At 37.8% G+C, this 19,893-nt stretch overlaps 2 protein-coding genes across 3 annotated transcripts; both read right to left on the reverse strand.

The window, feature by feature from the left end:
• Positions 1 to 1,151: 1,151 nt before the first annotated feature.
• Positions 1,152 to 6,181, reverse strand: ccdc174 (coiled-coil domain containing 174). Its single transcript, XM_028447117.1, has 11 exons — positions 6,030 to 6,181; positions 5,738 to 5,839; positions 5,553 to 5,653; positions 4,259 to 4,317; positions 4,016 to 4,169; positions 3,810 to 3,905; positions 2,752 to 2,888; positions 2,586 to 2,680; positions 2,248 to 2,395; positions 1,951 to 2,109; positions 1,152 to 1,802 (listed from the first exon to the last, which is right to left on the reverse strand). Exons 1-11 carry the CDS (start codon positions 6,066 to 6,068, stop codon positions 1,207 to 1,209), a joined length of 1,686 nt encoding a protein of 561 aa, XP_028302918.1. The 5' UTR covers positions 6,069 to 6,181; the 3' UTR covers positions 1,152 to 1,206.
• Positions 6,182 to 7,335: 1,154 nt separating this feature from the next.
• tatdn2 (TatD DNase domain containing 2) lies at positions 7,336 to 15,422 on the reverse strand. Of its 2 annotated transcripts, XM_028447491.1 has the most exons (8): positions 15,358 to 15,422; positions 15,201 to 15,257; positions 13,162 to 13,462; positions 12,617 to 13,036; positions 11,036 to 11,854; positions 10,833 to 10,960; positions 8,058 to 8,241; positions 7,336 to 7,894 (listed from the first exon to the last, which is right to left on the reverse strand). In XM_028447491.1, exons 3-8 carry the CDS (start codon positions 13,450 to 13,452, stop codon positions 7,754 to 7,756), a joined length of 1,983 nt encoding a protein of 660 aa, XP_028303292.1. In that variant the 5' UTR covers positions 13,453 to 13,462; positions 15,201 to 15,257; positions 15,358 to 15,422; the 3' UTR covers positions 7,336 to 7,753. The 2 variants fall into 2 exon arrangements, with proteins under 2 accessions (XP_028303292.1, XP_028303291.1); XM_028447490.1 differs by lacking the exon at positions 15,358 to 15,422 and having other exon boundaries at positions 15,201 to 15,350.
• Positions 15,423 to 19,893: the final 4,471 nt, after the last annotated feature.

The raw sequence follows: 19,893 nt of genomic DNA on the forward strand, positions 1-19,893 counted from the left end.
CTGGCAGACCGGGGGCCACATGCGGCCCTTGGTCTGATTTTATACGGCCCTCAAAGCGAAGTTTTAATTCTTGCAGTTGAAAGTTATATAACGCCCAACATAACCTACAGAACTCCACAAACACATAAAACAATAGCAAAATGCACAAAATGTCAACAAACGAACACAAAATGATAAAGACACACTAAAACACTTTTAAACACAACAAACACACACAAAAGAACTTCAAAGACACACAAAATGCCAATTAAATTACACAAAATGAAAGAAAAATACACAAAATGACAAAAAATATAACTAAAAAAGACTCAAAAAAACAAAAAAGCAACAGAAATTTGCCATATTGACAAGAAAATAGACAAAATAAATTCAAAAATACACAGAACGTCTAAAAACTCAAATAACACCAAGGAAACCCACACAAAAGGACTACGAAGATAAAACCCTGTTTTTTTTCTTGCATTAATCATTTTTCTAAATGCTTTTTTATCTTAATCAAATATTATTATTGTTAAAAGTAAATTGTAACATATCTTCATATCTTATCCAGGTATTTTTAAACAATTTTAAACCAAGGCTTTTTGAAGCCTGTAGATCATTCTATACGATCTGAACTTATTTGTATTTCACATTAACCAAAAGTACTTTTCACTACACAGTTAACATGGCACTTGAAATAAGCTTAGTAAATCTTTAAATTAAACACGTAATACAAATAATAATGATTGGGTTTATATAGCGCTTTTTTCAAGGAGACTCAAAGATACCAATCATGCCGGTGGTGGTAAGCTACATTGCAGCCACACTGACAGAAGTGTGGTTGCCATTTTGCACCTATGGCCCCTCTGACCAACATCAATATTCATGCACAATTCATAGCCATTCATAAGATGCAATGTGGGTAAAATGTCTTGCGCAAGGACACAACAATGACCTAGAGCGGGATTTGAACCCCCAACCCTTCTGTTATTGGGACAATGCACTCACAATTTAATATATATACATTAATAAATAACAATATAGATTTAATATTACAAATTTAATAATTGAATATATTTTCAATCAGTAATTATTTTGTAATCAATTACTAGACCATCAGGGGACCTTACATGGGGTTAGAACCCCAAGGTTGAAAAACACTGGATTAGACATTAAATTCCAAAAGTTTATTAAAATATTTAAGTGTTAACAGTGATGAGACAGCTTTCAGGATGAGTGCCTGTAGAAGGACAACATATCGTTCAGATTCTGAGGAGGGGGCTGGTCTTGGTTCGGGTCCTGGTCCTGGTCTGCAGACTGACTCTGTGCTGCAGCAGGAGGTTGAGGAGGAAACTGGTAGGAATACTGGTTCGGAAACTGGGGGGGAAACCGAGGAGGGAAATGAGGAGGAACTGTGAAGTGATGAGGGGGTGGAGGAGGAAAGGTGGGGTAAAAAGGAGGAGGGGGAGGATAATGGGGGTAGAAGGGTGGGGGTGTTGGAGAGGAGGTGCCAGGTGGAGGTGGCTGTGAGGGTGTCACAGGGTTTGGATGCAGCTGGGGGCGTAGAGGGGGAGGAGCTGCTGGAGGTTGAGGTTGAGGTTGAGGTTTTGGTTGTTCTGGTTTTGGTTGAGTTTGAGGTTCTGCTTTGTCATCAAAACTTTTCTCTGGACTTTTCCTCCACATAAACGACTGCTTCTGCTGATACTCAGTCTTCATTGGTTTCCATTTCTTCTTCTTGTCTTCAGCAAAATATGCAGAAGGAGGAGCAAAATCTTTGTCTCGCTCATCTCGACACCGCGTTTTCCACTCGCTGAACATAAACTCTGAGGAAGAACACAGGTGACATGATGGAGGTCAAAGCTGAGCTCTCATAGAAACCTAATGTGCTAATGAACATGTTTTTTATCTAGAACAAATTTAAAAAAACTAAATAAAAAGAATACGTTTTTCCTTTCCTATCATCAGACGTACCTTTGCCTCTGTCCCATTCCCTGACGTGAGGTACTCCTGGTTTGGTATCCTTCCTCTCCTGGATCTCCACCTCTACCTTCTTCAGGATGCTGACCTCAGCACATTCCTCTGGAAGAGGGGAGAGTCCACTGGGTTCAGTGTCTTCTTCCTCTTTAACTTCTGTAACACAAAGTCCACAACCATTCAGCAGCCATTGACTTGCTCCTACTTAAGAAAGACAGTGATAGATCTATAGCTGATAGATCTATAGCTGATATATACAGTATATATATATGAAATAAAAGGAAAGAGACTAACCTTGGTTTTCTTCTTCTCTCTCTTCTGTTTCAGTGCCATCGAGCTTGGCCTTTTTCAGCTTGCGCTGCCTCACCTTAGCCAGTCGAGCTTGCAGGATGGCCTGCCTCTTCTCCTTCAACCGTTCTCTCTTAGTGCGCTGATCTGTCGTCTGCAAGACAGGGACAAAGAAGTGGGATCAAAATAGGAACTTCATACTTTTTTTCTTCCACTCATTTAAAGTAAAAGAAGTGGAACATTTTAAATTATTCCAACAAAGCACCAAAGACTGCCAGCTTATTTCCGTTATCTGCTTTGAAAAATGTCTCAAACAATAAAGGCATAGATAATGTGCAGCTTGCCTGGTCTCTGAGCATGTCCAGAGTGGCTCTCTGTTTATTCCTCTGCTCCCTGTCCTGTGAGAAAGCGAAGTAGCCCACGCCCAGCTCTCGAGCCTCTGCAGACAAAAACCTTCTTCAACACCATGTGGCTGATGGGGCCGAGGACAGCGTTCACACCGAGGCTTACCGTGCTCTCTGATGTCCTCATAATGAACTGGTCCAACAGGCCTCTTCATCGCCTCCTCTTCCTCCCTCTCCCACTCCTGTCTCTGCATGTCCCGCCGCATGTCATCAGACAGCAAAGTCTTCTCAGTCGAGACATTTCTGTTTGGAACAGACATAAAAAACATTTGAGTTTCTTAAATTACACCAACATTATGTAGATCAATGATTCCAAACCAGTATAGGTGTCCACCTCAGTGTCAAGGTGTGTGTGTGTGTGCACCCTAGGACCAAAAGTCATATCTCAATATTTTTTTTTCTCAAAATAACAATATATGATATAAATCTTGATCATTTTATTTCAAATGAAATCTTACCAGAAAGACAATTCTGGGTTAAATTAAATGATCCAAATGCCACACAGGCACATTTATTAACAAACAGCTGCACAATATGTGCCACTTTGTTTTTTTCTCCTACAAGGGACAGCACGTGTGAGTGAGTTCTGTAGTGTGGCTTGTTTAGATGAAGGTCTGGGTTAGGACGCACTCAGAAATTCATCAAACTGTGCTTTTTGTGCTGTTCTGAGTAGTAGTGGAAGCAGCGACTCCTAAAACAAGTATTTTAAAACAAAATAAGCTATAAAAATATGTATATTGATAAAGACAATAGTAATTTTTCATATTCCAAAATTAGAAAACTTAATGTATCTTGAATTTCAATTTTTTTGCCCAGCTCTAATGCACCCAATAAGATTTCTACCAAGTCAAAGATGAACTGTGCAATGCTGCATCGCAAGATAAAACCAAATTTCTAAAATGACAGTAATAGATGTTTAAATAGTTCCAGATTTGGTTGGGACTGGGACCCATTTAACCAACGCTTGTAGGCTTTTACATGTTCAAAAACTTCTGTTTGCCCTTTACGAGCAGATGGCAGTGATATTATTTTTTTTTTTACTATTGGGCTGTTTATTTAATAATAACAGTAAGGACTTTGCTTTTTTTGATTGCAGTCTTTGCTTGATTATCTGATACACAATTAGAAACAAATCACATGACACTAAACCAGGAGAAGGCTCACCCTTTTCCTTTAAACTCCTGGTCCATCTTCTGGTAATCCTGAAGATCTTTTTTCATGCAGCGTCGAGATCGTCCCAAAGCATCCACATAGTCCACCCTACAGAGGAGGGACAAATTAGAATGCTTTAACTGAATAAACAAATACATGTATGTAGAGAGTATGAGCATTAAAATCCTTACTTAGCGCTACACTAGTTCTGGGCTTACCATTCCTCGTCTGGATTCTGCGGAGGAGGAGGCGGTGACAGCCTGTCGCTGTCCTCATCCTCCGGCTCTGCCTCCCTGTGAGACACAGCTTCCCTCCGGTTGTTTAGAATCTTTTGCGTGAAGTCCACAAGATACAGTCCCTCCGTCTCTTCATCTGATTCATCACAACACAAGTTTAATACAAAGTAAATATACTCAAAGTGTGGTCTCTCACATCGATGCTTCACACTACTTTGTACAAACCTGGGAAGTCTCCCTTGGTCATCTGCTCGTAGAGCTTGGCCTTTTCCTCCAGTCTGCGCCTGTGATCAGAGGATAGACAGAGTCAAGTCTGTGGCAGCGTTGCCAGATCACGTGACAGAAAGATCTAACAGATTGTGTAGAAAAAAAGAGGAGGATGTTTGTCGTCATATATTGTGAGATTTAAAACCTGAAACATTTTGGAGACAGAGTAAACACGTCCCCATACAGCATGCACAGGCTGTAATATCACCAAGTTTATCATTTTACCGGTTGTTAGAGCTACTATCTTTACCAGGCAGCAAATATGTATCCCTGATTATTGTTTTCCGGAGTTAAATTCTCGCTTTATTTACCAGCATATTTACAAGTTTATAATATTATTTTATTATTGCTTCATAGTTCCTGTTTTGAACATATACATAGGCTACATCTGAATGAGGTAACTTTTGAAATAATAATAAATAAATAATAAAAAAAAAATACAACTGGTTTCCATGTGTTTCCGAGAAGTAGGAACTAATCACTGGTTTGTTATACTCTGTCTCCAAAATGTTTCCGGATGTTAACAGGTTTCAGTATCTCCCCCATATATCTTTGAGTGCAATAAGTCAGTCCAGGTAGACGAGCTAGTACGTCAATGTGTGAGCAGCTATTTTTAGCTAATTTGTTCTATTTGTCGAAGTAGTGAAAAAATTGAAATTGATAGTATTTTGGAAGTGTCTATTGATACGAAACGGCCATTTTGGAAGTGTCTAGTAATACAGAAATGTATCAATAGACCCTGGGACTATGGGTATGTTTTCAGGACCTTTTCTAGATAAGCTTAATGTGCCGGCATTTTCACCGAGCCAGGAAGGCAAATGGTCTAAGGCGCCTGACTTAAAAATTCTGCCTTCTGCTGCCTTGGGTTTGAATATTGCTTTTGTCGTATATAATTTTTCGTTTTAACATATTTAACACGGCAAATTCCACCTTTAAAAACACGTGAAAAAAATAAACATTTTAGGGTATTTCCTGGGATAGGGTTAGGGCTAAAATAAAAGGGTTAGCGGGGTAGCAAAAAATAAATGAGCTCAAATAAAACTGACGGAACTTTAAGTCACGTGGTGCACCTATCACGTCACCTAAACTGGCCAATGAGGGGCGCTGCGTATGAATGGACTGGCAGTCTATTCATACTTTCCCATTTTAATAGCCAAGGCCTAGTATTTTGTGTTTTTAGTGCTGTTTCAAATCTCTTTTGTGGGATTTTCCAACACATGGTAACAAAGCTGCTGTAAACCTCAGGTCTCACTTTGAAGTAATGAGGTTGGTCTGCTCCTCTTGCAGCTGTTCAGTATCTTTTGCAGCTCTCGCAGAAACTCCAGCGTTTTGTTTAATCCAGATGTTTGGCTTCTGCACAGAAACATCAGGCAGACTTTAACACGTGGGGAAAAACAACAATGTGATCCAGAATAGACACAAGCACAAATACTGCACCTTAACGTCGGATTTAACTCTAAAACCACCACTTTCTTGTCCCAGTTTCTCTTGTTTGAATTTTTCCTGCTTCCTGTACAGCTCCGCTTTCAGGTCCACCAGCTTTCATCAACAAAAAGGTTAGAGGAAGAACAGACTTTTAACATAACAGCTTGTTCATGGCACTGTTAATTATAGTTCAATTTGTGAGCTAGCCGAGCCTGTAAAAACAAGTTAGCTTAGCGTTGTTAGCTGAGTAAATCTGTTATAAACAGATTGTCATAAAGTCTGCTGTTGCCTGTTTATTACGTACCGATGAAGCGGTCACGTTGAAGGGTTTCTTTTTGTCCATGTTTGAAGTTTATCGCATTTTAACCCTCAAAACAGACTGTTTGCTAAACGTTCTTCTTCTTCTATGTTGAGTTTATGAGTTCTGCTAAACGTGAGCAAATCTTCTTCGTTGGTATGAATTGCTACTGCGTGCGCTCTATCGCCACCACGCGGCGTCTTTCAGGAACTACACGAGGTTTCACATTCAGGATGCACTTTCATCCCAATTGTAAAAACATCCAAGGTCGAATGAAAGTTTGATTAAAAAAAATCAAAACAATATCGCAATCGTGAGATTGATTAGCTGGGCTCAAATTTCCATAGACAGTCAGTGATAGTTTTACTCAAAATAAAATATAATTTAAGGAATAGTCCAGGAGGATTGTCAAACTTATTCTAGCTCAGGAAGCACATTCAACCCAGTTTAATTTGAACTGGGTCAGACTTGACGGTCCTTGTTTTCATATAATTTAAATCAACAATTTTATCACTATTCAGCTTTACGCCATCATGACTATAGATTAATAAGTATCTCATCAAAAACAAAGAATTTATCTACAAACATCAGGAACATGTAAGGTTTTCTTTCATTTATCTTCTTACCCTATATTTCCTAGTGGCAGGGATCTGATGGTGCCCGTATCCAGCTCTAGGCCCGGAGTACACCCTGGACCAGGCACCAGTCCATCACAGTGCAGAAGAACACAATGTCATTCAGTCCTATGGCTAATGTACAGACTCTAACCTAACAAACAAGAATTTAGACTATGGGAGAAAATTCTAGTGCTGCGAGAACATGCAAACTCCACACTGAAAGCACCAAAGTGTCTCGCACGGGGCTTAAACCCAGGACTTTCTTGCTTTTTTACCTATGCCAGGGGGTTGTATGACACATGCATTATTCGTTGGTTAAATCACCACATAGCTCAGTTTCAGATATCCAAAACACCCAAGGAAATATAAATTAATGAATATACTTTCTTTCAGATGTGTGAATTTAAATAGTAGTAGTAATAATAGTAAAATTGCACTTATGGGTAATAATAAAAATAATATGCTATGCCAAATGTGGCCCCTATAATAAAATGAAAAAGCAACACATCTTTAATGGTACTTTCTGCTATAATGAAAAGATTTGACCATAAACACTTTTTTGTTACATTAACATTAGAATCAGAGAAATCCAGTTTTTTTTTTCTGGCGTTTCCACAAATGTCCTGATGGCACACACAGGCCGTGAAGCCAAACAAGGTCAATCATCCTGAAAATTAGAAGCAATTCAGCTGGCAAACAAGCTGCTAGTGCAAAAATAATGAACCATCCTCACTTCCTCTGTTAAGTAAACATCTTAGCCTACAGTGGTGCAGCAACACACATGGCCTCACACATTTGTAAAAAACAACTTTAGAAAAACATGTTAAATGGATAAAATCGAACTAACGCTTTTTATTGCATCCAGAGAACACATCAGCTGGAGAAGGTAAACATGACATGCTAATCACACTAAACAAGCACCACAAACTGGAACAAGGCAAATAAAATTATTTACAAGCATTTCAAGAAAATGTCAAATTTGAACTTAAATAAAACATGACCTGACAAAAAGTCCTCCGCAGTGTATGCACTGGACCTTTCATTAGTAACTATGCAAGTGCAACTGAAAGCTGCATCTCCACTGATCCTGAGATGCAATTATTACAGGTAGTTTCATATTCCGTACACTTGAGTCGTGTTGTTTTGAACGGTGTTAAAAACCGTGACCACATCCTCTCCCTTCAGGAGGCTCAGCTCCTGCAGAGTGTGGAGGCCCATCCCAGGATGGGAAAACTGGCAAATATCCCTACTGACCTGGATAAAGAAAAAGATGCACACAAACATATCAATAACTATCATGCAAGGGAATCAATTCTTGCACTTTGATATGAAAAGGTGCAATAACTTTAGTTGTAATCAACCTGCTTAAGCACTAGAAAGTCTGTACATGTATTAGCTGAGGGCACACGTACTGTACCTGTCTTGGTAGGAAATAAGGGGCATCCGTCTCCACGACAATGCGGTTCAGAGGGATCCTGGTGGCAGCGTCTCGGGCTTCTGTGGCTCTTGTGTAGGTGAGAAGTGCTGTGAAGCCCACGTACAAGTTTGGGAACTCCGTGAGAAATGGCTCGATCACGGAATATTTGTTGGTGAAGCAGTGCCTTGGGGAAAAAATAAATAAATAGAAAAATTACAACTTCAATTCTTGCAAAGAAATGCAATATTATATGTTGTACAGTATGTACACAATTACAAATGTTATATTTACAGCTCAATTATCCATGCTAAGTGCTATTTAAAATGTATGCATCCTTAATTCTCTTCTTTAAAATGTCACTAACAATTTCTACTAATCTTTGTTTTTTGTCTAATCTAAGTTGCACTTCTATAAATAATATAATAATATCTGCTTTTATAGTTAGTTTTATGAAATATATGTAACCATTCCTAGCATCACCGAGCGTGAATGTGAGGGCTTTTGTTTAAACAACATTTAGACCTATTTTGTTTTTGAAGTTAAAAACTACACCAAATTACACTGTTCCATTTGAGCACAGTTTATTTGGTTTGGAGAATGGTTGTGATTTATTATGATGTGCTTCAAATTAAATATATACAAAGACAAATAAAATATCTTAATTGATTCAATGCACAACCAGCAACATTTTCCACCAAAAAAACTGTGAAATAATTCTGAAGCTGCTGGCGGCAATAACTAATATTTTTTTAAATCGTACTTGTATTTTATCTAAAAGTTTTTCCCAATAGTCAATGACACCAGTGTGCTCCCAAACACACTGCCAAAGTGACTTCCCAACGCATTTTTGGTGTTTTCACAGACTGAAAGTTGTGGCAAAAACAATAGCGAAATTGTGGGGTTTTTTTTGATGGCTTTTGACGAAAACTGCCAAAAATGTTCTGTCTTGCGGAGTGATGGCATATCAGGAAATAACCTAAAAAAAACCACAACAAAATGGGCGTCGAACGAATTACTGTCTCCTTGTCTGGTGAAGAAACACAGGAAATCATAATAAGAACGATGTTTATGAGTAAATCCGTATCAGAGGATTTATGACCACAACTTTTGAATGACATACCGGTCAGCTTTAAAAATGTTAATTATCGTCTCAAGCAGCTTTAATGGTTATTGACTATTGCAGTGATCTGCACACCCCTACATTAACATTCATCAATAATATACATCATTTCAAAGTAATAGGATAATGTTCCTAGGGGCGGATTCACTCAGATCTGAAATAAAAGGTGGTAAACCAGGTGCATCCCTAAATCCTTTGGTGACACAGTTTCCTCACTTGCTGCACGGAATTCACTAAGATTGAAGCAATGATTAGTGCACATGCAGAAGTGGTGGAGACCGCCCTATTGAAATGAGCATTTTGCTCGTTCAATGTAGAAAGGTGAGTGCACAGTAGCACAACATGACATTAGAAGAAGTTCAATTGGAGGCAGATGGATTTCTCTGTCTGCTGCACAAACATTATTAATGTAGAAAACAAAATAAACAAATAAAAATGTTAAAACAACAACTTTAAAACCTAACCTAAAAGCTATATTCTTTTACTCCTACTTTAATGTGGGTGCTCTGCTAGGTCCTGTAACTTTGCTCTTAAAACAGGCAGATTGATCTGTTGATGCCACTGATCTGAGTTAGTGCAGCAACAGAGTCTGTCAATCAATCAGTCGATTAGTACCATTTGAAGATGATCTATTGAGCATCATCCAGCAGGTCGAGCTCCTAGTCACGCACACTCTTTTGTGAATATTGCACCATCGCTGCGTAAAATAAGCATGCTGCTCAGCTGATTCTGGCCTGACGTCAGACTCGTGCCGTCAACACGACACGAGAGTTTTATGGTCAAAACATGGAGAGAAAAACAGAGAAGGTCATTGGAGTGGTGCATCCAGACTCCACAGCGACATTTTTGGATCTCCGCGCACAACATCCAGTTGACTCCACACTCGCTGCCACGGGTGCACGTCCAGCTCTCTCTCTCTCACACACACACACACACAATATTGACTATGGAGTCTTTTTTTCCATCTCTGCTGTGTTTTGTGTCAACATTTACTGCAGCTCATCCCTGCGTGTGTGTTTACACCTGCTTGTCAGTCGTACTATTTTCCTGTGCTAAAACAATCACCACAAACAGTTCCAGATTTGATGAATTGCATTGTGCCCACTGCATTAATTTATTTGTATTTCTTCTTCACAATTTCTTGCTCCCCTTGTGAGATCCGCCTACTTTACATATTCATTAGAGGGAAACGCGCTCAATGGATTGAATTTGCATTCTTACGCGTTGCAGAGGCGCAGTCCAGATTCCCTGGAGTTTGTACTCAACACGTGGAGTGATGTTTGCACACGTTTTATTACCCTAAACCTAGACGTATTAAAAGACAAAGACAAAATGCTAAAATGAAAAATTTACACGAAACTAAAAAACTTCATAAAACTGATGACATATGCTGACACAGAAAAAACCCACCATTACAAATATAAATACGGTTATGATATATTGAGAAGGTATGCCTGATTTAACAAAATAGATCATGAGCATAACAGACACTATTAACACTATTACCTCATGGGAGACATGCAAATTTAGTCTTGGTTTAGTTTAATGAGTTGGGGCCAACTAGTCCACAATCAGAACAGTGAAATATCTACTAAAAAGTGATGTGGGGCAGTTGTGACCAATGTAGAAATGATACTAAATACATTTGAACCCACCGGTGTATTTTGTAATCCCTGGGAACAACCTTCTTCATGATGGTCAGGAGATCGTCGTCTGCATCTCTGCAGTGGATCACCACAGGTTTCTGCATGGCCACAGCCAGACGTAGTTGACGCTCAAACACCTTCATCAAACAAAACAACAAAAATGAGAATATTCTATGCCAATTAATCAGGCACGTACCAAACAACTTCCTCACCTGCTTTTGTTTACTGTGGTCAGTGGAGTTTTTGTGGGAGTAGTCGAGCCCCATCTCACCAAAGGCCACTGCTTTTGGGTGCCTCAGCGCATTCAGTATAGTTCCTTCCTGAACATTAGAATAGTGTGTGGCAAAGTGGGGGTGGCATCCAAAGGCCCCCCAGACCATATCTTCTTCTAGCAGCCCTTGCCAGATGGCCTCCTTCTTCATCAGCCTTGGGTTGCAGAAGTCTGTGATGCAGCCTTTGAACTCTGGAGGAAAGCTGTGGGCGTACTGCTGTCTGAAGTGGCTGAATGAGCCAGTGAAGCCCAGTTTCCCATACAGCATGTCCAGATGACAGTGTGTGTCTATGAAGCCAACCTGACCATCCTGGTGTTGAAACCTGTTCCACAAAGGTTTAGCTCCATGGGACCATCTTCCCTTTGTGCCACCATGATGCACAGACCTACGTGAGTGATGTGCGGTAAAGCTTCCTTCTGAGTGCCTGCGTGAGGCCAAAGGGTTCAGACGAGGACTTTCACTGAGTTCTAAAGGCAGAGCAAAAGATTCTGGATCTCTAAATGTTGTAGAGGAACTTCTAATGTGTGGAGAATGCTTCTTGGGTGAGACAAAAACAGTTCTCTGGGGTGAAATAAAAGACACCTCTGGGTCCGTGTCCACATCGACTTCATCACTTGACACAAAGGTGAAGGAAGAGGTTGTGGGAAAGCGGATAGAGACGGTCCTTGGCAAAGAGAAGGGTAAGTCACTGTCTTCCGTGTCCTGTTCAGATTCTGGTGTGAATGAGGCATTTTGGATGTTGGTCTTGAGTAGAAAACTCTGAAAACAATAAAGTAAAACAGCTAAAAATCAATCAGCCAAAGATGTTGCATTAAATAACCTCTTTGTGAAATTTGTCCTTTCCTCCTACAAAATATGTATTGCTGCTGTAACGACTAATTGTCCCTTATTATAAGTATTATATTATCTCATAGGGCTGCTTAATTAATCAAAATTTGATTGCAATTTCGATTATTACACCCAACAATTAGAAAAATAACAATCGAGAAAAAAACGCTTACTTAAAAAAAAAATATATATATATATATATATATATATATATATATATGTTCTATTCGCTAAATAAAACAAACCCACTATTTCGGACATCTACAAATAATAAAGCTTGGCACACATGTTATTAATTCTAACTTTGAGTTGTTTAATCCATGCACATGCAAGCTCCGCCCCTCCCCTCTCAATGCTAAAGCTAGCCTGCAGGCCAACATGAGGAAAGTTGTTGCTAGTGGTTTTGAAACATGGCAGGAGAAACGCAGCAAAAACACTTCGGTAAACAAACAAGTGGAAAGTCTAATTCTCTCCTATAGACCTATAGAGCAAAGACATGATTTTAGTGTTTGAAGGATTAAAATGTTTAAAGAAAATGTTTTGTGTTTTTTGGTACAAAAAATAAATAACTTTTTGGTTGAATAATAATCATTTGATTAATCGTGATTTCAATTATGACTGAAATAATCGTGATTATTTTTTCTATAATCGAGCAGCCCCATTACCTCATCAGTTATCTTGGATTAAACTCACCCTTTTGATGGACTTGACATCTGAGCTGTCACTGTTATAGTCTGTGTGGTCACACATGTACGAGGCCCAATGATCTTCTCCCAAAGAGTACTGATCATCTGACTGATCAGATTTTAAAGAGGAGAAGCTTGTGTCTGCAAATTTTCTATCCAAGAAAACTCTACTGGTTGACTCAGTCTGTAGGGGCAAGGAGGGAAAATCCAAAGACTGTGTACCAGGATCGGGCTTGGGAACACTGGGAGTGCTGGGCTGTTTTTCTGTGCTTTCAAAAGCAGCGATTAAAGCCTTTCTGCAGATAGCCTTTGACGCCTCCTCTGGTGTCCTTGGTTTATTTTTAAGGAAAGGAGATGATTGAGTGAGCGATAACTGCTGACTGCCTGCAGTCTCCAGCTCCTTAGGTGAGATGTTTACAGGCTCCTCCTACCCAAAACACAAATACATCTGTTATCACCATTCTCTTTCAATCTAAACCTAAAGTTAAAGTCAAAAACACTAGGGACTTACTCTAAAATGTCAGAGTGTCAGGGTTCAGAACAAAAACATACCTCAAACATTTGGAGGGATGGTGAACTCTGACTGAAAAGTTTCCTCTGCTTTGACTTAGTCACTGATGTTTGGCTTTGACAGGGATCAGCTGCTTTCCTCTTCGGAGAATCCAGACTCAGAGTCCCAATAAGGTCAGTCCTTGGAGAGCCACTCACAGGCCAAGACCTTGATGCTTTACTTCTCTGACGAAAAGGCGTGGATACAACAGGTACTGTATCCTGATACTGTGTGGGTGAGGTCCCTGCAGAGTGCAGCCACTTAAAGGAAATCTTCTTCCTGCTTCTGTCCATGTCTGACACCCTGAGAAAACAAGTGAAAATGTTACTGTTACTGTTCAACAGGGTACAGTCTTCCTCATTTAGTGTACAGATGTGTGCTCATTAATATGAATGCTTTAAAGAATAAATAAATAAAAATATTTATTTAGCACTGACATTACAAAAATGCATATATATATATATATATATAAATGAAAAAATTACCAAATATTTAATTTGACCCCACTCATGTATACATTAAATAATAATATACAGGCCTGGCTGGACTGGTGAAAGGGAGTAAAATAATTATGTTCCCATAAAGAAACAAAGTGCATTTAATTTCTTGATGAAGAATGGCTTATCTGCTTTATCACAGTGAAGTCTATTCCTGTTGTCATTAAAGTGCAGCACTGAACGCTAACAGTGTCTCAGCGCTTTGCTCTGTGCACGTCTCCTAGTGGCTTCTCTGCATGGAGTGAATAATGCCTTGTGTGCGCTGCTTTAATCTCACATTCCAGTAATGATCTTAGTAACTAGAGGTGTCCCAATCCGATTATCAGATATCAGTCTGATATTAGCCAGAAAATGAATATCGGATTTTATCTGACTGCATCTAAAATCACCGATATAAGTGCTCCAATAAAATTTTCCGCTCCAGCACATGTATCCATAGGTGACTGTGGTTCACACAAAGTAACCTACTGTTGTTGACTATTGTTCTCTGTTTGAGTAACATCACTTGATCAAGCCTTTTCTAACATTCCACACTACAAAATAAGTAGTAAAAGTATGTATGATTCGTGCTGATATCGTATCGGCCGATACGCAAGGCTGCAATATCGGTATCATATTGGAAGTGAAAAAGTTGTATCAAGGACATCCCTATTTGTAACGTCGATCAAGTACAGTTAAGATGAAGTGTAGAGAATTACAGTGAGGGCCAAAACAAGGTGATTTCCTAATTCAAGGGCCATATTATCAACCTTTGTCAGCATTTAGAATAATGACCAATTTCATGTATTTTTGTAGTCATTTTGTATGTGTCTAATTTTGTGTTTTTAGAGTCATTTTGTGTATCTTTTTTTGTAAGTTTGCAAATTCTTCTTTCATTCTATTTGTTTTAGGTGTCTTTTTTTTTGTCGCTTTGTATATTTATGGAATCATTTTGTGAATGTTCTTGGGGGTCCGTAGAAAACACCCATGCTGTTCTGTTGTAACTCATGTGACTGCAAGCTGACAAAAACTAAAACAAAATACATTAGGAAGAGAAACAAAATATATATAATTTGTTTTATTTACATAATACTTACATTGTACACACAAAGTACACTTGTCTATGGACTACCAGAGCATCCAATGGCAGTGTATTACAATGAAATATGGGCACAAAATGTGCATTATTTACTGCACCGCTTCCTTGCATGTGTTTTAAAACTATAACTAAGAGTCTGCATTCAAAATAAATTTAAATATTTATATATTTTTTCTTAGAAATACATCATTCTTAAAAGTCACTTAAAGCTAAAACTTGTGAAATTGTTTTGAACTTTTATAATTATTACATAGAAATGTATTGTTGTCTTTTAAAGTTGTCTAAACTTGAGACTACTTTCACCGGGACAGGTGTAATGAGCTCATGGTGGGTTAAATGTGGGTGAAAGTGTGTCGGGCTGGTTATGGTTAAACCCGGGTTGTTAGCTAGTGGACCATCACAACCATAAACTAGCATCTTCTTAATCGCCATTGAGAGTGACTCAGACACGTAGAAACACACGTACCGTTAACGTCTCTCTCTCTCTCTCCAGATAGCAGACCTCGTAGTTTCAATTACCTTTCTAAGAAAAACAAAAGACGAAACTTGACTTGTTTAATTATTACTGTTTTTTAAGAACCGCTGAATCACGCCAAACAGTTGCACTAATGAGTGTATTTTACCTCTTCCTCTGAGTGGCGGTAAATCACAGTGGGAAGCCAAGTCTCGCGATACTATTTCAATGAGCGAGATTTTGCTAATCAGCGAAGGCAGGTGAGTGTTTTCCCTGGTGCAGCGTTTAAAATCTACCCCTAAATTCATGTTGAAACACAAAAAATCGTTTACTTTGACTTATAATGTATTATGACGACATGCTAGTGTGAACTGCAGATATAAAATAAAACGTAATGTAGAAGTAGTAGAAGTTTTATTTCAGATCTATAAATATATATCAGCAAATTAAGTGGAAAAAAAAAAATCAAATCCATTCCGTGAAAATAACTTCACTCATAGAACAAATATATGAAAATAAACGACACAGATTATTATAGAAAATGGAAACAATAAAAAGGTTTGAAAAAATAATTAAAAAAAAAAAAAAACTTTTTCGAATTTTTTAAACTTTTTTTATTGACCAAAATCAGCCCACTATACTGTACATCGAAACATAGGAATACAGTTCACCAAAGAGTAATACTAACAACTCAGTGAAAATCAGTGGAAAAAAGTTTGCTTTTTAATAAATTATTAAATTAGTTTATTTATTCAGGAGCATAACTATCAGTAATAGCTAGATACTGTGTCTCTACATGTTTCTTACATTTATTTAACATACATTAACATTATAAATGTTCACATTACTGATAGTCAAACTTGGTAATAAAAATGAATAAAAAAAAAAAAAAAAAAAAAAAAAAACAATTAATTAGTTTTAATTTTATTAAACCCATTCCACAGACCCAAACAACACACTGATACACACATAGGCCTATACTGTTCTTTTGGGGTTTGAACACAATGTTTTCTAAGTTAAATTATTCTCTCAGGTTGTAATTATTACCTCTTCTCTGTCAATAAAAATGTTCCATGGCTCTGTCGTGATTGTTATTGTGCTTTTAGCATATATTGTGCAGATTTACTGTGTGACTTTATAAACAGTGTGTTGGTGTGTTCTCTGTATACCACATCACTGTAACTATTCTAATTGCCTTCTTTGGTATAGAAATGTACGTGAATTTTTTGCCACTATAATAAACTTTTACATGACGATCCTTTTTTTTTTTGTTTTGTTCTGAACCAAACTAAAGGATTCAATACCTCATAGAACACACAGTCATTTCTGTCAGTGTTAAATATTTGTTTAATTTGTTACATGGAGAGATATTAACCATTTTAAATTGATTCTACTTCTTATGACTACAATAGTTTCCTAGGGACCGTCTTTGAGTTAATGTTTTCTTTTTAATGGTCAAGGGAAGAGGCAAGGCTAGCACATTTATTTGTATAGTATATTTAACACAAAAGGCAATTCAATGGGCTTTACATGATTACATTTAAAACACATCAACAATAAAAATACTAAACAGTTTTTTTTTTTTTTAAATTACACATGCTGTGAATAAGATAAGAAAGAGAGATTTGTTTTTGATTATTCATCAGATTTACTTTTATTCAAGATACACAACAAAACTTTAATGTTTAAAAGTTTTTTTATGCGACTCATACAATTTTAACAACCCGATTTACCCAAATCTTCGATGTTTTGCCTTATATTCTCGGTAATCCCAGATAAGTGTTATGTGAACCCATGCTGTGTCCTTTGCCTGAAGGGGAGAAATGTACATCTATTAGATTTGCATGGCGTGTTCACAGAGTCATTCAGAGTATCAGCAAATACAGAGATTTAGCACATATTTGTCACTATATAATATAGCACGTGTCAAACTCAAGGCCTGGGGGCCACATCAGGCCTTTTAAAGCATCCAATTCGGCCCACGGGAGAAAGTATGAATTGTGTAAATGACCAACTAATTCAGTTGTAGATATACAGTCCCTGCAGTTAAACAAATGCAATGAAACTCCTCTTTTCTCGTGCTTATATCACATGAAGGCAGTCTTTTTTTTTTTTAAATCTCAAGTTGCTTAAAAAAAACAACAACAAAAAAAAACCCTAATTTGAAATTTTTCTGTAATTATTCAAACCATTGTCCCAAATTAAATAAAAACGTATTTTAAATGTATAGTGAGGATACTGCAGGGACAGATATATGTATGTCACTTGTTTGGATAAACAAGGGCACAATAATGTTCAAATTACTCATTTTCCTGCCTAAAATCTGCTGCTTCCTGGAGATCAAACTGGTCACATCTGCATGAATGTGATAAACCTATACATGGGTGAATCATAGGTGAACCATAGGTGATGATATGCAGTAATAGCTGCTTGGATCAGCACTCACATGTTGAATGTTTCCTCTCCACGAGCCAATAACAGAAGCCCCTCCTGGCCCTGTCGTTGTACACGTTTCTGTACTGGGGCACGTTTTGAGGTGAGAGGGCAGGTTTAGTTGAGCCTGATAACAAATGTGAATTTAGCAAACAATACAGGATTGAACAGTTTGACTTACGGTCTAATGTGTACGTACAGCGTGCTCGCTGCACAGAGGAAACATGATCATTAGCAGCAGAGTTGGTGAGGGGTGGTAAGCTCCTGGTGGTGCCATTAAGAGTAGAGTTACATTCTAGTGATGCACTCACTAAAGCACAAAAGAGCAAAATGGAGATTAGTTTCCATATTATCAACCGAGACACAAGAGATTTTTGCTCAAAGAAATACAATGTACTTTCTGTTGATCATGTCCAACACTAACATGTCATATCATCAAACCTGTGTCCTTCAACAAGGCAGCTGGAAAGGATGTGAGATATCCTGGCACCTGGGTGGGAAATAACAGAACAGGGTATGAAATCTGCAGTTTGTTGGACAGTAGATGAGATTTCTACTTCAACTCTTACTGTCGTTTTCATTTTGCTCCAGTGATTGGTTTGGAGGTGTGGAAACATGACTGGGTGATTCCTTGGCCAGAATGACATACTGTGAGATAGATGGTGAAATGAGATGTGAGTACAGAACAAACAATCGTATCTCATAGTGACTTACGGCTCTCTCTTCAAATAACGACAGTCCTGCATGTTTCTCCCTCCTGCGGCCTGCACGTCCCTGATATTACTGCGGCCAGCTCACACATCAACACACTCACGGATGTGTTGCTGGGCAACGCATTGGGTGACAGTGTCATTAACAAAGTGCAGGAGGTAGTCATTTCATGCTCTGACTACTTGGATTTAACATTCTTCTGTTGAGTGTGTGTGAGCTTGTACTGCAGGCTTACTGATAACTCTGTCAGGGCTTTACACTTAGATGACTCAGCTGTTTCATACTTAAATTAAAATAAGTCAAACACTTATAGCAAAGAACCAATTCACATTCATTATTTAGCTGTGCATCCTGATCATTGGAGGTTGTTTCGGAACAGAATGGATGTGTTCTCACCAGGGTTGGGGTCAATTATAATTGTAATCGCGTAAATGATCATCATAATTACGATTATGGCATAATTATAAATGTAATTTTTTAAATCTGTTGCTGTCATAATCAGAATTAAATTGCAATTGAGTTCAGTAAATTGACTTTGTAATTGTAATTGCCATGAAAATTCTGTAAAAATTGTAAATTTTAATTTTACACAAAGCTGGGGAACCATGTTTCAGTTCTATGCTCAGTTCTACACATGTGTAGTAAACAATTGTATAGTATACTGTCACAAAAAAGGCTCAGATGCCCACACCAAAAATCTTAAAACATATATTTTCATTGATTAGGAAGTCTAACAACGTAACCAATAGATAGGAAATAAATTAAATAATAGATATTTGTTTTTAGTGTATTTTACAGCTGATTTAGGACTCGTTATCATAAGAGATGCTAACAGAAAGTGATTAATAACTTTAGCAATTGAGAACATGATTGTAATTGACTTTGTGAAGATTAAATATAATTGTAATTTAATTGTAATTGGAAAAAATACTGGTCACTGTAATCATAATTGAATTGTAATTGAGCATGGAAAATTGAAAACTTAATTGTAACTGAAAAATGCAATTGACCCCAACCCTGGTTATCACAGTAGGGCTGGGCGATATGCCCCAATATTCATATCTCGATATTTTTTCCTCAAAATTGCGAAGTACAATATAAACCTCCATATTTTCAACTCAATACAGCCTTACCAGAAAGACAATTCTGGGTTAATTATCCTGATGCTGAATGCGACACAGGCACATTTACTGTATTAACAAACAACTGCACAATATGTGCCACTTTAAGCTTTTTCTCCTCTAAGGGACAGCACGTGTGAGTGTGGCTTGTTTAGAGAAAGGTCTTGGTTAGAACGCACTCGAAAATCCATCTAACTGTGCTTTTCATGCCTATCTGAGAAGTAGAGAAAGCAGCGACTTCTAAAACAAGTATTTTAATACAAAATAAGCTATAAAATCAAATATATCATTATACAGTATGTTGTAATTTTCTATATCGCCAAAATAGAAATATTCATCTATTTCAAAACTCGATATATTGCCCAGGCCTATGGTCCAGCATATTGTCTTTCATCATAGATGATGTTCAATCATAACAAGAACACACGTTAAAGACCAAA

Source organism: Gouania willdenowi, chromosome 5, assembly GCF_900634775.1.
Source record: "Gouania willdenowi chromosome 5, fGouWil2.1, whole genome shotgun sequence".
NCBI lineage: Eukaryota > Metazoa > Chordata > Actinopteri > Blenniiformes > Gobiesocidae > Gouania > Gouania willdenowi.

What these genes read in the sequence shown, in the direction of transcription:
- ccdc174 (XM_028447117.1), bottom strand. Translation starts at nt 6,068, where the DNA reads ATGGACAAAAAGAAACCCTTCAACGTGACCGCTTCATCG. An exon ending in TCAACGTGACCGCTTCATCG is followed by an intron (nt 5,840 to 6,029) that starts GTACGTAATAAA and finishes TGTTGATGAAAG; the next exon opens with CTGGTGGACCTGAAAGCGGA. An exon ending in GACCAAGGGAGACTTCCCAG is followed by an intron (nt 4,170 to 4,258) that starts GTTTGTACAAAG and finishes GTGATGAATCAG; the next exon opens with ATGAAGAGACGGAGGGACTG.
- tatdn2 (XM_028447491.1), bottom strand. Translation starts at nt 13,452, where the DNA reads ATGGACAGAAGCAGGAAGAAGATTTCCTTTAAGTGGCTGCACTCTGCA. An exon ending in ACCACAGTAAACAAAAGCAG is followed by an intron (nt 10,961 to 11,035) that starts GTGAGGAAGTTG and finishes TGTTTGATGAAG; the next exon opens with GTGTTTGAGCGTCAACTACG. An exon ending in AGGGATTACAAAATACACCG is followed by an intron (nt 8,242 to 10,832) that starts GTGGGTTCAAAT and finishes TTTTTCCCCAAG; the next exon opens with GCACTGCTTCACCAACAAAT.